This window comes from Penicillium soppii (genome assembly GCF_028829465.1).
Source record: "Penicillium soppii strain IBT 18220 chromosome Unknown utg000004l, whole genome shotgun sequence".
NCBI classification, from domain to species: domain Eukaryota; kingdom Fungi; phylum Ascomycota; class Eurotiomycetes; order Eurotiales; family Aspergillaceae; genus Penicillium; species Penicillium soppii.
In genome coordinates, this window is record NW_026643234.1 from 3,521,346 (window position 1) to 3,537,535 (window position 16,190).

At 45.8% G+C, this 16,190-nt stretch overlaps 6 protein-coding genes across 6 annotated transcripts; 3 read left to right on the forward strand and 3 right to left on the reverse strand.

Moving 5' to 3' along the window:
• Window positions 1-5,763: 5,763 nt before the first annotated feature.
• Window positions 5,764-6,549, forward strand: N7529_004750 (uncharacterized protein; the record flags this gene model as incomplete). Its single annotated transcript, XM_057240277.1, has 1 exon — window positions 5,764-6,549. One exon carries the CDS (start codon window positions 5,764-5,766, stop codon window positions 6,547-6,549), a length of 786 nt encoding a protein of 261 aa, XP_057099572.1.
• Window positions 6,550-6,936: 387 nt separating this feature from the next.
• N7529_004751 (uncharacterized protein) lies at window positions 6,937-7,580 on the forward strand (the record flags this gene model as incomplete). The annotated part of the gene is made up of 2 exons (XM_057240278.1): window positions 6,937-7,256; window positions 7,442-7,580. 2 exons carry the CDS (start codon window positions 6,937-6,939, stop codon window positions 7,578-7,580), a joined length of 459 nt encoding a protein of 152 aa, XP_057099573.1.
• A 170-nt stretch (window positions 7,581-7,750) lies between these two features.
• Window positions 7,751-8,080, reverse strand: N7529_004752 (reverse transcriptase; the record flags this gene model as incomplete). The annotated part of the gene is made up of 1 exon (XM_057240279.1): window positions 7,751-8,080. The coding sequence occupies one exon, from the start codon at window positions 8,078-8,080 to the stop codon at window positions 7,751-7,753; it is 330 nt and encodes a 109-aa protein (XP_057099574.1).
• A 479-nt stretch (window positions 8,081-8,559) lies between these two features.
• On the reverse strand, window positions 8,560-11,726 carry N7529_004753 (glycoside hydrolase family 71 protein; the record flags this gene model as incomplete). Its single annotated transcript, XM_057240280.1, has 2 exons — window positions 8,560-8,945; window positions 8,969-11,726. The coding sequence occupies 2 exons, from the start codon at window positions 11,724-11,726 to the stop codon at window positions 8,560-8,562; spliced, it is 3,144 nt and encodes a 1,047-aa protein (XP_057099575.1).
• A 1,022-nt stretch (window positions 11,727-12,748) lies between these two features.
• Window positions 12,749-13,546, forward strand: N7529_004754 (uncharacterized protein; the record flags this gene model as incomplete). Its single annotated transcript, XM_057240281.1, has 1 exon — window positions 12,749-13,546. The coding sequence occupies one exon, from the start codon at window positions 12,749-12,751 to the stop codon at window positions 13,544-13,546; it is 798 nt and encodes a 265-aa protein (XP_057099576.1).
• A 229-nt stretch (window positions 13,547-13,775) lies between these two features.
• N7529_004755 (DUF4246 domain-containing protein) lies at window positions 13,776-15,944 on the reverse strand (the record flags this gene model as incomplete). Its single annotated transcript, XM_057240282.1, has 1 exon — window positions 13,776-15,944. One exon carries the CDS (start codon window positions 15,942-15,944, stop codon window positions 13,776-13,778), a length of 2,169 nt encoding a protein of 722 aa, XP_057099577.1.
• Window positions 15,945-16,190: the final 246 nt, after the last annotated feature.

Below are 16,190 nucleotides of genomic sequence, written 5' to 3' on the forward strand. Positions count from 1 at the left end.
CGACATGCTTACCGAAGAAGCCATCATCCTTATCCTCTTGTTCTTTGACACTACGAAAAGGCTACGAAAAACTAAAAAGGAGCTAAACGATAAGTAGATCCATGCTAGCACTAAGACCCCCGATTCTATATCTAACAACAATACTAATTTTCCTCGGACTCGAGTGATTCAGATAGTCACTTCGCTATACCTAATAATATACTACTACTATTAGGTGACTAGGCAAAGCGAAGGGTGACCTTGGAAGAATGAGCGAGCTAATAAGCGGAAGAAGTGATCTCGGGATCGATTATTGACATTTTATTATTTATGATATGCTGAATAGGTCACTTTTTGTTATCGTGATTAAAATCAAGATTAGTTCGATAACACCGGCGCGCAGTAGGGTTCTTGTTTTATAGATATATGTTAACTAGTAAGGGAGTAGAGTAATTATTGGATCCGTGGATACTGAGTGATAATATACCTCAGCTGCTACTTTTCTACACTTAGGGAATGGTAAACACATACATATAGCTATATCATAAGCAAACAAAGCGAAAGCATAAATAAACAAGCATACGCTGCTATAGCCATTATATTAGTTTTAAAGAAATAGAAAAACGTGATTGTTGATCTACATTTTAGAGCTTTAGATTTACTGACGTCGAGAAATAATCCAGTCCTAGAACTATATGTACTCGCTTCGTCAGTCGAGTCGAGCAGTCTAAGATGGTAAGTTAACTGTTCTCCCTGGGAAAGGAATTTCCGCTAACTGTGATGAATTTAAGCTATAGTTTGTCTACATGGATATTACTATATTCAATTTGCTCCCGAGAGGGACTTGGTCGAACCCCAAACGACGCCTTTATTCTTAGAGAATAACCTTCTGTTAATTGGCGAAGAGAACGGCAAAAGTCTCCTTTCGTTGAAAGGAGAATCTAACAGAACCTCAGTTAGATGCAGTGAAAGTATCAAAATTTGGGGACATGAAAAGGAAGGTACACGGAATTACTTAGGCTTAAAACCCGACAAAACGCTACGCGCCAGCCCGTCCTTTTTGCAACACTGATTGATACACATTTGATTTTGAAAAAAAAAAAAAACAAAAACAAAAACAGAGTCAAGAACAAAATCGCAAATTTCTATGCGAACGAATAATGGTAGGATATCATCAAATATCTAAGAAAAAAAGAAACTCCGATAGGGGGAATCGAACCCCCGGCTGTCGTGTGAGAGACGACGATGTTAGCCACTACACCATATCGGACCGCTGTGCTGGAGTCTCGATTTAGTTTACTGTTGACCCTTCTGATTTAGCGCACTTGGCTTTGTGCGTCCCCGCGTAGTTCTATATAGTCCCCTGTCCTCTCACCCCACACATTACCTTTTCTTTTTCGCTCTCCTCGCCCCTGGTCTCTGCAGGCGAAGCATTTTTGTTATTGATCCGGATCACTAAGCTACTAAGCTCCGTCAACCCCTTTTCCTTGTGTGACTCGTCACAACATCTTCCATCGCCCCTCGCTGCTTTCTTAAACTCTTACCTCGTTCGTGATCAGGTGCTTTCTCTGAGGCCCTAACGCTAGCCCCAGAATATTCAGTCCTCATGTAACTAACTGTCCGTCGGTCGCTCGTAATCCAGTTATCGAGGTACCTTCCGCTCTCTCTAGACAGTCATCTACGCGAGAGGGTCTACGAGTCGTAGGATGTAAAGAACTATTTGATCGAACCTTATCATACTTAAACGATAGCGCTTGCTTTGTTTACGCTATAACCGAAATCCAACGTGGCCTATTTGACCGATCGAACTGCCCTAGCCGTCGTTCCCCGCCTTAGATAGGAGCCGAAACGAGTGTAGGGCACCAGGACAGAGAGGTCGACTTGTTGTCTCTAGTGCATGTGACGCTGATAGTACAGCAGTAGCTAGCTTATTCAGCGTCCCTCTATCTCCTCCTCTACAACAATTAATTATAATGCCGACCGATGGTTGCGTTGACAAGGCGAATTTGGTAAACAGAGGCCGGGTCTGCGCAGATCTTTTTAATGACCACAAGGAGAACGGGTTTAGATTGATATATTCGCGCTATCTGATTAATAGACGATGTCGCATTTTATGTAGTTTTGCAGTCTAAGCCTAGGAGGACATCATGGAGTTGGGGGCTAGTCGTTCGTACCGTAATGTTTACGGACTTAGCATCCGCTTGCTCGCGTACTAAATATAGCATTACTCTAGATGTCGCTCTCGTGATGGACCTTGCCTTCCTGATCTCCTAGTACGGCCTTATTCTGTGAAGACCTACCTACTCTGCCTTAGTATCCAATTATGTGAGCTAATTACCCGCTGTCGTTAACGCGAAGGCTTCGAGGAGTTCCCTAAAGTGCTGGTCTAGTCTTGCGCGATTCGTGTTCTGTCTCGAAACATAGATTCAATGGCGAGTAAAGCTCAATCAATCTAGTAATGATGACAATAGGCGCTTAAGATGCGCAGACTTGCAAAAAGATTGGCAAGAGCGTTAGAGTTGCCTAGTCTGTCTATGCGGGTAGTGTGTGAGATTAAGTGGAGAGAGGGGCTGTTGTAGTTGTGGGATCATTTGACTGGACCACGCGATGGGAAGGGTATTTGCCTCTTGCTTAGATAGATGCTCGGGTGCTCTGACTAGAGCGTAGCAAGTGAAAATGAAAATATTTGGAAAATTACGGACTAGGAAAAGACCGTGGGCCGGAGCAGTGTAGAGCGAGGCTCGTGTGTAATCGTAGTATAAAATCGGCCTCGTATCCTCACTCCAGGATCTCTCTTCAAACCAGATTGACTGAATACATTATCAACGAAACAAAACTCTTATCTTTTTAGTGGTTTATTCCATATACAACTATCATGTCTCCCTGCTCGTGCAACTGCTGCTCCGGCAACTGCAGCTCCTGCTCCTGCTCTAGCTGTAGTGTATGTCTTCCGCTTCCTATTTCCTTAACGTGATAGAAGTTCTGATTATTCTACCAGCACTGAGCCAGCTCACACGCCCTCCCCGCTACCGTCCTCCAACTCCTCGGCAACGTATACCAGGCCCCGGCTGCCGCTGCTTTCAAATTGGGACCGGCTTCCGGTGTATAAAATAACGATTTTCGGATAATTTGATTTTACTATCTGGCTTAAGGTGTATGTATGAGCCTTTGGGATGGATTTGGATTTAACTCTGGTCTTTATGACCACGTGTATTTTTCTGCTTTTACGGTTTTATATGTCGTGCAAACATATATAACTGGACATTTTCCAGTAAAAACCCTCGAGTGCCACTGTAAACACTGTAGACAGAAATATAATATGTTCTCTGATCTTCCAAAGTTTTCTTTTATAGGACTATGAAAAGAGGCATGCGTAGAAATAAAATTTTTGGCGGAAATTTACGAGGATAATGGTCTCTATAAAGAGATGAGACGCTAGCGATTTATATCGGACAGATCTTTCATTTTCCTAGCGGCCAGAAGACTCGCTATATTACGATCTAGGATATTCTATAGCTCTCGACTCCTCGCTATACATTATTACCCGTTCAAGTGTAAGAGTGACCAGAGTTTCCATTACACTAAGCAATAGTGATCTCAAAGAGGTGAAATTAACATCAAAGTCGTGAATATAAAGCTCTCGGAGTCGAGTGAAGCTAATATCATAGGAAATATCTCCAACGCAGCTTCTTACCGGATAGGCAGGTATCTCATCTTAAACAAGATAAAAAGGCATATAATCTTACGACAAGATCAGTCCTTCTAGTTAAGGTGCAACCTTACTGAAAATTTTCAGCTAAGCCGTCTCATTAAGATCAATACATAAATAAAGATCCTCTAGGCCTTTTAAAGTAGATAGTAGAGAATCCAGTTTTTCTTCGGGGAGGGCAATCATAGGGCCGATATCACCATAGAACTTAGAATCGCAGGTATATAGCTTTCGGGGTCTGCAGCTTAAGCCACATAACGCAAGAAAAAGCTTTAATAATACTAAGGAGTTTAGTTTCCGAATCTTGCTATCCTTCTAGGTATACGTAGACGCTTACAGACTAAACATCGAATCGAAAATTGATCCGGCTCATTATCTGTCGCCTTCCGAGGAATAGAACTATTTACTGCCGGGGATCAAGCAAAAATGATGTTCTGTAATGTGCGAGTCCTATTGTTTGGAGGTTCTTAAATCGATTTATACATGCCCGAAGTCGAACACTAAACGCTTCTAATCCTAGCAGGTTGAGATTATCCGCCAGTATAGCTTTATGGAGAGCATGCCGACTTTCCAGCTCGTCGCCATTAACCTACCGGCAGCTTTTTAATGATATAGATATCATGCCGAGGGGCTTTTCAGCACCATCGAACACAATAAGGATCATCTATAGCTCTTAGACGTGCTCGCGGAGACCATTTGACTTAGATAATTCTTCCAGTCTGTGGAGAGTTTCGCTTGTCATAATGAAACGGATTTTTTGGTAAAATGTCTTCGCAGAATTTTCCAGTGAGTTTTTGTTCAATGCGCGGCATAATAACCCCAGAGCGACGAATTGTGGAAATCCAAATAGCTACATATCTTGAGATCAATTCAACGGGTAGGGCTGCAATAGACATTTTGGCTGCGCGTGCGGGGTTTCGAGGTTGAGAACAATAATAACAAAAGGCTCAACAAAAGGCTCAGTTTGTTTTCCGCAGAAATGAGTACGAAAAGGGCTGGGCGGTCAAGGGGAGGCTGGACGTTCAAAGTTACCGGTGGAAAGGGAAGTATTTAGAGATAATCAGCACGATTCACAAGTCAATATTCCAAAAAAAGAAATCGTACCAGCATTCATGACAGGCTTTGACTGTGTAGCATCAAGTTGAGCTTTATCGTCTTTAGCAAGCTGAACGATGTCGATCCAGCCATATTTTATATCCTCTAAAACAGTTTAGATAAATCATTCATTAGCTGACCGACATGTTGGAAGTCGCATCATAAAGTACTAACTTTCAAGATATTGACTAAATTGGCCTTTCCCGTGGGTGAACTCATGTGCGAGGAGTCGCTCCAGTGTGTTAAAGAGCATTTTTTGAAGCAAATCAGGGTTTCTCACAACTGCCGCTTTATTTGCAGGTTGACACCAGAAGCGCGTCTGATATTTCAACTGGGACCACACCCCATGGTCAAAGAAGAGGACAACTGCGACAATCTCGCTGCGGAATGTAGTATCACCAAGGAAAAGATCCAAGAAATCAACAAGCACACCTGGGGCAGTGCAGAGGAAACTGTTCTATGTACGCAGATTCTCCCTTACTGTGTGTCTACTTCTTCATATAGAGTGCTGAGAAAATCATTGGAGAATCTCAGATTCTTGCGAACCCTTGAGCAAGAAGTTCACATGTGATGTCAATATAAGAGCTCATCGTCACCGCGGTAGGCAGGAGTCTTAGGAAAGAGCGTGGGCTATTGGTTAATGTTATTAGGACTGAGATGACGGGCGTTCATAAGGGCCCTTGCTAACACACATGAAGTTTTGATTTGAAAGCGAGAGATAAAGGAAAGAAAAGGAAAGGAAAAAAGGGCTAAAACCGAATTTCTCGAAATGAAGTCACGCCCAACGCTCGCATACTCTCTTTTTCTCACTTGGGCAACAAACAACTCCCGTCTCTTATCCTAGCCTTGGCCTTTCAGCTTTTCAGTCCGCTCGAACTCGTACGCACTGCATGGATAGAGCACTGATTTGCGCAAGTATGGACTGCTAACATAGTACGTCGCTGATAGTCTCCCTCGTCAACTGCGTCGCAACTCACAAAATGCCAAGCACGATCAACCCGAAGAGAGCTGTTGAGTCCGCTGCTCCAGCTCTAAACACGTCTCAACACCATACAAACTCGAGTACTTTGCACAGCATCTACTTTGCCGGTGATCTCCAGCCGTGGCCAGGCTTCATCAGTGCTGTTCAGGCATGCCATGAGAACCGTACCTGGCGACAACAGACTTTGGGTTATACGATCCAAGCCCGAGATCTATATGCGTATGGAAATGTCGAGGTTGGCGATGAACACGGTGTCCAAGGCCGCTTCCAAAAATTCTTTGGGGACGTACTTAACGCCATCTTCGAGTCACAATCGACCACCGAGGAAAACATCGACCTCCGATTCGCAGATTTTAAATGTATCCAGTCTACATACCCCGGCACACCTGACGTGATACTGAAGGACAGCAACCACGCCTTAAAGATTGTGGGGGAGCTCAAGGCACCCTGGATTGGTGAGCATCAGATAAAACAAAATATTACCAATGCGAGGCTTTTGAGAAAGATATTGGCCCAGTCTATCATGTATATGAAGGATCTGGGCTGCATTTATGGATTTCTCAGCACATACAAAGAGACGATCTTCTTGCGACAAGCCGTGGACAATGATGGCGCATGGAGGATTGAGTATTCTCCTGTGATCTTGTCGTCCACCACTTACGATAAACGCATGACCACTTCCCCTGTTATTTCTGTGAAGCAATGTTTTTTCTATGTGGGCCTCAATACGTTGAATCAGGGGCCGGTCAACAACATGTCAACAGGGTGGATTGTAGATATCTAATCAGGAATTCCGCACATTCGAATTAAGCACATCTTGGGTATTCTCTGTGTCCATTTCGTACACATTATTTATAGGCTCCGGACAGATGTACCGCTTCCCTCGACTGTGACTATCAAGTAAGATTTTTCTTTGTCCCAGACAGGTTTCCAGCGTATTTGGTCACAGTGAAATCTATTCATTACTCTCTACTCCAAAAATTGAAGTGTATGGCGCAACTCCTATGTGTGCTGCATGAGCCTTGGAGGAACGCAGAAGAGGATGAAATCGAGTCTTAACAGACATTCCCCGTCCATGAGTGGTACCCGAAATATATATGGTATCGAATTTTTTGAAAATAGGTTACGGTTGAAGACGTATTGATGGTGTAGGAGAGGCCTGGCTACGTTCATGCGAATCTACCAACAGATTCCTATCACTGGAACGGAAGACGCTGACCACGACACTCTGGATAGACAAGCCGTTGCTCCTGGAGTTTGTGGTGAGCTTGAGTCCTTCAAAATGTTGCAGAGTGGAGGCTGTGGCGCCGTTCCTCGCTTTCTTGGTCACGCAGAAAGTACACAAGGAGACAACGACCTCCTTCCTGGCGGCTATATTAGATACCTTGTGTGGGAAAAGGATCCAGGGGAGCCTCTAACAAAGGAATTCTTCTGGGGCTTGAATATAACCGCGCGCGAAGACATCCGTGTTAAGTTCCGTGACGCCTGTGAGTAAGTCTATGCAAATATCAGGCAGGTAGATGGGATATTGACATAATCAAAAGACAGCTACTTAGTTGCGGGATAACACCAGGCGAAGCCAGGATCTGGAAAATCATCTTTGATCAGTCCACAGGCAACCTGTACGTCAGGGATGCCCTATAAATGCGTTGAAAATATGTGCTGACGGATTATAGTCATATCTCTGGATTTCGAATGGGATGGCCAATTATCGATAAAACTGAATGGTCAGAGGCTCGTTACGTCGAGTTTGAACTGGCGGAGCCGAGTGAAGAAGGAGACTGGTACCTCCACCCGGAGAAATGGCAGTGGTAAATGCTCGTAATCATTTAGAATCAAGTTCATTCCAAATTGCTGTAGTCGGAATGAATAATTTCTCCACTATCTCTTGCTACTCCCTGGCTCTCAAGAGTGTAAGTAACTATCATGTGGTCATAGTATCAATTTTCATTCACCAACGCCACCCATTATCTCAAGTAATACATCTAGCATTGCTCTGCGGCTATGCCGCCCCCGCAGTTCTCAATAAGATCTGCGTTGTAGACAAGATAGAGAATCGGCGAAATTGGCGACCACTGCGGAATGCCTGTTGGTGTCGGAGTTTGATAGGAGATGCCCTCGGGCATACGGATTTTTGTGCTCCGATTAGACAGGAACGCTTTTACCCAGGGGGCAAATTGGCTCAGTCGTCGCTTTCTGAGGTTATGGAGCAGGCGGTCGTGAGAGAAATTATCGTAGGCTCCTGATACATCCAGCATCAGCAGTGAACACCACCGGGTTGCCTTTTCCCAGGCTGTTTTGATTCGGTCGATCATGTTATGAATCGCATGGTCGTTAAAGATGCCCCGTCGGCCACCAAGAGAGATTTGAAGAAAGAGAGGCTAACTGAAGACAGGAATCACGTATGAATTAGTAAACACACTTTATAGGAACTATCAGGAAATCGTCTAATAAAATACCGATTATATCAGAAACAAGCTTATGTCGCCTGGTATTTTTGACCTATAGCCCTAAAAAAGCTACTGATGTTGGATTTGAATCCACAATGTACATAAGAATGGAATTGAACTAGTCAGTATAACGTTTATAAAGAACATCTACCCTTCTTCTACGGCTTCTTCTCTTATTTCATGTAAGGGGCCTGAAAACCCCTGATATGCCTCTATGAGTAACGCCACTGCTACCTGGACGATCGAGACCAGCCAACGAAGAAAAATATCAAATCAATCGCATTTTATTAGTTCCTTGTCTATCTATCACATTGGTACAAGTGGCAGCTGCATGACTTGAAAGCTCAACGTCTCAAACACTTGCTAACCATGGAATCAACTTGACTCAATTTCGCTTCAAACAGATTTCCGAAACCCTTTATCTCCTCGTCTTTCATGCCACGTCGAGAGGCAGCAAGAGTATCGTATCTAAAGGCGTTCAATGATTCATCACTGATTGTACCAACGGCTGCACCAGCGTCAAAGCCCAACAGCATACCGAGAACCGCCACTGGAGCACTGTCAGGGTTCTGCACCATACTGTAGATATCGTAGCCTTCATTTGCGGCGGTCCCCGCCAAAGCGAGTATTGCATCAAAGCCTTCAATGACATCCCCAAGCCCCGAAATCGGACCCAAGAAAGGCAATGCCATGAATACAGCACCGATGATCTCCAGTATTTTCTTTTTTTCTCTTCAGCCGCAACTTTTTCACCTATATCGACGACATTGTACATGCGATCGACTAGCTGACTTAGCGTGAAGACAGCGGTGGATATGGTCTGAACAACATCGTCTATCACGCCGCTAAAGCTTCCGGTTGCGATGCTAAGCTGGGTCGAAATGATCGAGATTTGGAGGTTGGGGATATTTGGCAAAGCCTTTTTCATGACATCGCGAGGGTCAGTGACAGTGATCTCCTTGGCTGGGACGGGAAATCCCTGCCACCAACGGCAACTGTATCCCCAACTCGGAAGCACGTCGCAGTGAGGCCTGCTGGTACCATAGTAAGGCCCCTGTTTTTCTCCCAAGAACATGCCACCATCGAGGGTTACCCATTCAGCCTCAACGCCGCAGTCTGCCGTGAGATTGCTGTAGAAGCCTTCTCGGTCCAGAATATCGTAATAGGTGATATGTTGCTCTTCCTCTGACCCGAAAAAGTCGGCTGGACAGGCGGTCGTTGACGAGTTTATGCCTTCGTACTTGCTGTACGTGCATTCGAAAAACGAATTACCCACGCCATTGGGCACACCCCTTGCTTCGCTGACCTTCATAAAATTCATGAGCTGAGGTTGAACCTGCCCTTTCATGTACTTCGCGTACTCTTTAAAGTCTTCGGCGTATTTGGCTGTATCAGCAATGTCCGTGTAGTTGGCCAAAGTAGTCTCGAGTTCTCCATACAATGCACCAAGCATATAGTAATCGACACAATAGGGATCCAAGCTGTCAAGGTCTGCATCCAGATCCTTGAGAGAGGAGTAATTAATGCTGAAATCGCAAGGGGAAGTGGCTTTGCACTTCGCCGCCGTGTCATCATCCCAGCTTTCACAAGGGTCATCATCCTCATCGTCATCGTCAGAGGTCGAACCTAGGCATACAGGCGAAGGACAATAGTCTCTGGTACAGGCAAATTTGCAAAGACCATTATCCTCAATATCTGGTGCCCAGCCGACAACAGAGGTGTTTTGGGCAGGAGGTACGTTCAATGGACCCGTTGCGGTGCAGGTGCAATTGTAAATGGGGCAATAGCCATAGTTGCAGGCGAAGCTGCAAAGACCAGCCAATTCACCCTCTCCGGAGCCACCAACACATGTGTCCGCGGTGAATGGGGAGACTGTCGGAATCGTCAATGGAACCGACACAGTTCCGCAGGCAGTTGACGGGCAGTAGCCATATTCACAGGTGAAGGAACACAGACCAGCATAATTGGCGTTTTTGCCTGCAGCTGGATAGCCGACTATGCCTGTGGCTTTGGGTAATGTTGGATGAGGTCCCAGCTTGATGCACACGCACGCACCAACTGGACAATAGCCCAAGCTGCAGGCAAACTCGCAAAGCCCATTGAAATCCCCCATCCCCCATCCCTCGACACAGACTTCCTTGTCAAGATCAGGGGAGGTTCCGCTGAGTGAGTTTCCCATGGTGTAGCCCACCCATGCATTCCAATTTTCGACTTGGTCGCCCATGTCACATCCACTGCTGATTTCCGCTCCATCAACTTTGAGTGAGCCACTGGAAGTAGTCACGCTCAATATCACGCCCCCAGAATGACCGGTAAAAGAGACACTTCCATGGTAAATGCCGACATTGCCACTGGGGGTGTTGGTCCAGGTTGCGCCGACATTCACACCATCTATCGTAACAGAGATATCTCCAGGCTGTGACAAGAGTGCTGAATAGAATATCTTATCCTGGACCACTTCCTTGGGCCAATACTCCAGTTGGAGCTGTGAGACGGTATTGGCAGTTGTGCCACCATCAGCGCACGCACCTGCTGCATTTTGACGATACCATGCAACAAGGCCCTCTGTTCCTGAGGTCGTGCTGTTGAACTTGTAGAGGTCAATCAGGTAAGGCAAGAATTGTCTCCAGCCGCTGTGATCGAAGCTTTCGACATAGTTGTATGGGGCATCCCCAGTATCAAATGCCGTGTACATTGAATCGGCCAGCGAGTTGTGGTAGTCAACAGTGGGGCCGATATAGTGACTCTCACCAAAGTCATTCCAGGAAATGATCTCGATGAATTCCGGGGCCAGGTAGAGCGCTTGCTGCCACCGGGTATACCAGAGATCATCACCACGCCAGAGCCAGTTCTTATCATACCCAGGCAGGTTTGTGAAGAACCAAGGCGAAATTGGCATCATGTAGGGCTTCGTTTCCAGGTATTGCATGTAAGAGGCGTCAACATAGGTGTTCATGTCATTTGGCCCATTCGGCCATGCAGCCCAGCTAAAAAGCCCGTCTGCAACACCGTCTCCCAAAGCCATGGCAGGCTTGGCCCCAACTGAGGACCAATCTGGAACAAAGAAGAGGGACATTTTTGATTTGAGATACACCCAGTCATCGGCATTGCCAGGTCCTTCAAATGTCGAGACCAGTGGAATTTTCCCGTGGAGGTAATAGGCGCCACTGGAAGCGTATTTGTTCAAGAGACTCAGCACGTCGCCTTTTTCCCATGCTCCATTGCCTGCATAGTCGAAGGAGAAGAAAAGAGAGAATTTGAGCTTTTCGGCGGCTGTAAAGGCACTCGGCATGGAAGTGGAGGTGGTGTCTTCTCCGTTTGCGATATTCAAAGCAAATGCGTCGATATGGGCATCCTGCGCGAGCTGGATCTCATTTTCCCAGTCAGAGACTGAATATCCGGCCGTATTTGAGACCATGAAATGAGCGAACACAGCACGGGAATACCCCTGAATGTAGAACAAGCATGACAGGAAAAGCATGTAGCGCCACCAAAGTAACGAGGCAGGCATTTTGCTAAAGTATGGAACGAGTCCAAATTGGAAACAAAAAAGAAAGGAATGATTAAGGAATGATTATGGCTCATAGAAAGGTTATCAGAGAAGAAAAAAGAACGGCAGTGACTAGGAGAGCATGCTTCAGAAAGTTTAGATGCTATCTTCTCTTCTCGTTGACATATAGTTACTTGCCAACTTTTGGCCCCGATTACCACTTCAATAGCACCCTACCGGTGGTGCCTGTCTCATAAATACAATCTCCCAGTGGGCCCAGATATCAGCCAGTGTCTCGGATAACTTTACCGCGATCCCAATGCAATATTACTTCTTGACGAGAAATTATTTACGGCATATCATCCCAAGGATACACAAATCTTATACAGTAGAGCTCTTCATTCTAAGATGAAGAAGCATCCGAAGGGTTAAAGAATTATATTTCATATTTTATCGGATCTCTTAGATCGCATATAAAAGTCAATCGTGCCTCATAAGCCTCGCCAATGTTTTGGCTTTGCGTCCGGAGATTACCCCATAGACAGACTCAGTTTTCGAGGTGCAGTAGCTCGTGGGACGGAAAAGGGGTCGGCGTTGAGCTCATTAATGCACCCCTAAATTATATAGTAGGGTGTGATTTGGCTGGGCTAGATAGCAGCACCGTCTGAAAATTAAATGAGGCTAAAGGTTAGTGCTTTTTTAGTGCAGAACCCCCAATACTGACTCATTACGCCTTTGTGTAATATTCATACCACAGCGAATGAGTACCATTTACAATTCTTTTGTTGATTATATTTGATGTCTTCATAAGGTCCATTTCTCGGTGTCGTTTCTTCCTCTGCTACTCCGACTCATTCTAGTTTGACGGAAATTTCCGTGCCAGTCATTCGCTCCAGCTCAATATACTGCCTGCTTGGTGTACATCATTGCATATCTACTTGATTTGCTGTGCCCATCCTTATATTTCATTGCCGTGAGCTAAGCCTCAGGCCTCATCCTTGTCCACCAACTTTAATTCGCCCTCCACCCTTTTCTCTATCAACATGAAGGCATTCAGGCTTCTGCTCTGCACATTCCTGTCCCTTTTCAGCCTTGGACAAGCATCCAAGCTCGCTGTCCCCAGCGAGATGCTCGCCATGTACAACGCATATGTTTTGGATTTTGTCAAGAATGGAGCAAAACGTACCCTGGGACCAGGTCTAAGCAATGAGGCCTTAGTTGACTTTGGGACCTTTACGGCGCACGTCTGGATAGACATTAAGTTTGATCGAAAGGGCCTTTTCTTGAGCCAAGCCCCAGAATATGGGAAGAATACCTTGAGCCAAATTACGAAAAGCCTGCCAAAATATCCACTATACGACCGATCTCATTTGCTAAAAGATGATTCTGTGACGAATCATCAGATGGTCCTCAAAAAACTTCATCATGTCGTTCAATCGACTCGAGGTAGCACCGCGTCGGGCTTCTCAGACGCCTGGAAAACCCATCTCCCCGAGTTCAAGCGGGCTTTTGCAGGGACCCAAGGAGCGCGGCTAAGTGAGATGTTCTCAGTCGGACTAAAGCCATTGTTTGAGAAGAAATTTACGACTTCCAATTTGAAATCTTCATCATATCCTGTACTGGACACAGACGTTTCATACGTTTACCAGAACTGGGGTTTGACAGCGGCGTCCGAAGATAATCCTATAGATGCAATAAATAAATACCTGGAGTGGTATCGTGGTCTGCTATCTGAGACGGAGAAAACGAGAGGTGTGAAAACTTACCTATCCCATCGAGAAATTACCGCGTCGATTGGTAAGAGCTTGAGTCAGTTGGACAGCCTGGACAGCTGTGATTAGAAGATCTTGCATACAGGATAGGTGTCGAATGGCAGCTCAAATCTTGATGTCTTTGGGATATATGTATGATCCGGACTTGTCGACTATACAAAATTGAATCTGCATCTACCTGCTTGCTTTCCATAATGCTCGAATTTATCAGAAGAGAGTGGTATGTTCTATATTGTTTTGTACATATGGTGTTCCAGCATAGTAAGCACTATGTGTTCTAGCTGCTAGCATTAATCTCTTATGTTCGGCCGTATTGAAAAATAATGCAAACTTCCGCATAATTGTGCTGCGAATGTCCGGATTCAAGGAATCTCTCGCTTATCCTGTCTCTATCCTGCCTCATTTGGTTTCGAGCCTCGACTGCCTGCGTGAATGACATTAAATTATAATTCAGCGCGTTCTTCGTTGATTGTGATGTCTCGACCCAGCTTGGGTCCTGGGGAGGCACATTCTGAGTCGAGCAAATTCGATAATGCGGGTCTACCAACCACAAAGTCGCAAATCGAAGGTGCCCTGGCCGTAATGGATCTGCCAAACTGAAAGGCTCGGCCTTAGACCGCAGTGTACTTGGCCAAGCAAGAAACTGCCCATTCCGTGAAATAGGGATAGACCCCATGGTCTGTAGAGCCTCCGGGGAACAAGGATAATCGCTGAGCATTGACCAGCTCTGAACATCAAAAACGCGATCCATAGCGTCATACTTCGCAATGTTGAAATCATCTGTCTCGATATGTGTCTCTTGTTGGAATGAAAGCTTTGCATCTTTGATGTTGTGCATATCGAAGTAGCATACGGCTGTAGAAACGATATGCTCATTGAGGATACCAGCAACATTGTGATGGGAATCACCATTATACAAAGGCTCTTCTGGGGTGAGCTCAATAGTTGACACTCGAACTATGATCTGCAAGCCCTCGAATTGATCTTGGAGAGATATCGAGTAGTACTGGTGATCTGGGTCGGGAATTCGGGGCATTTCAGGTTCATCAGGGTCACTCCATTTGGGCATGATCGCGCGGCCTGTATTTTCACCAGTCTTCCACTCATCGTATGTAAAGGAGATTCCTGGCTCAATGCCTTTCACGGCGTACAGCTGCCTGCTCTTTGCGATTATCAATTTTTCCAGTTCTTCAGAAGAATTCCACTGCCATGGCTGCATACTAGCGAGAAGATCATGGTCCCCAGAGTCAGGCAATATGCGGTGCCGCTTCTCGGGCTCAGGGAGCCTAAGATATTCTCTTACTCGTGATTGAATCTCAGGCCACTCTTCTTCTGTGATGGGTGGTGTTCGTCCCTGTCTCGCTTTCCTCATGTACGTAAGCAACTCGGTCTCGTCATCACCGCCTTCCACTTGGAAGTCATAAGTTCTGATTCGAATTGGTGTCCGACCCTGATCTCCAAGGATAAGCATTTCGTTCCACGGTTGAATGGCGGCTGAAATGAGCCCTTCGAGCGCTGTGTATATGCTCCTTTCCTTGGGATGCACACCATTAACATAGGAAGTAATCTTAGCTCCGCCTTGCTCATTAAGAGCAACCTCACAGGGAAGACATTGAAAGGCATTGGACCAGCGTTTTCCACTCCACCGGGTATCACTAAAGGCTCCTGCTTTTCTCTCTTTGAGATGCATCTCATCACATGGGCGAGCTGGTTTCTCGGGAATCGGAGCAATCTGGGACTGTGATGGTCTCCAGGACTCAGGTCTCTCCATATAAACTTTGCCCTCGTCGGCAAGGACTCGAGTTCGCCCATAAATGAGAGGATACATCAAGGGGTCAATCACATCTCGAACCGGGCTCTCCGAACCACTCTCATTTGGATCACCCGAGGCAGTGGACGAAACAGATTTCGATTCTGAAAATAGCGGCGACATGGATTCTTGAAGCTCTTTGAGAAGATCGTCATGAACCTGAGATTTGATGACTCGTGAGTCTGCATCAAACACAGCAACATAGCCTGTGCGTTTGAAGTCAGAGGCTTTGTCTTGCAACTCCTTTACACACCACTGCCATGAGGATTCATCGAGATCAAAGACCGAAACGGCGTGCCGATGCCATTCCTCCAGTGTCTGCGGGTCTTCGGACTTATTTTCCCAGTCTGGCTGTTCAGTGACATACGACATGAATTGCAGCATGGAAAGCTCTACCAAAAATAATTGGGGAATTTGTCTCCAATCGCAAATTCCATGTGCAAACCGATTGTCTTTTGGATGCTCATAGAACAGGGGTACGCCATTAAAACCAGGGACTCGCAAGGGGCCGGTGCCGCTGTTGTCCAACTTGATAGATGGAGGGTCCATCTTTTTCATTTCCGAGTAGCAGCGAGATGAATAGAAGGGGATTTTGGTGGTTCTAGCGCGAACAAGTAGTCGAGGATGAAAGTGAAGCCGTTGGAGGATGGTCGCCATTGAGAAAGAGCGGTGTGTTAATTTGAGGATGATGCCATGAGACGTGGGATGCGGCGGAAATAAGAGAGAGAGAGAGAGAGAGAGAGAGAGAGAGAGAGGGAGGGAGGGAGGGAGAGATTCATAAGATTCCAGGTCCAAAGGGGACTGCTCGGGCCAAATGAGTGGTAATTTTGATACAGGGCATAACAGGGCGTGTGTGTACACCCTTGCGATCTCTTGGTATTAGCGCGGGCGCTAAGCTTATCG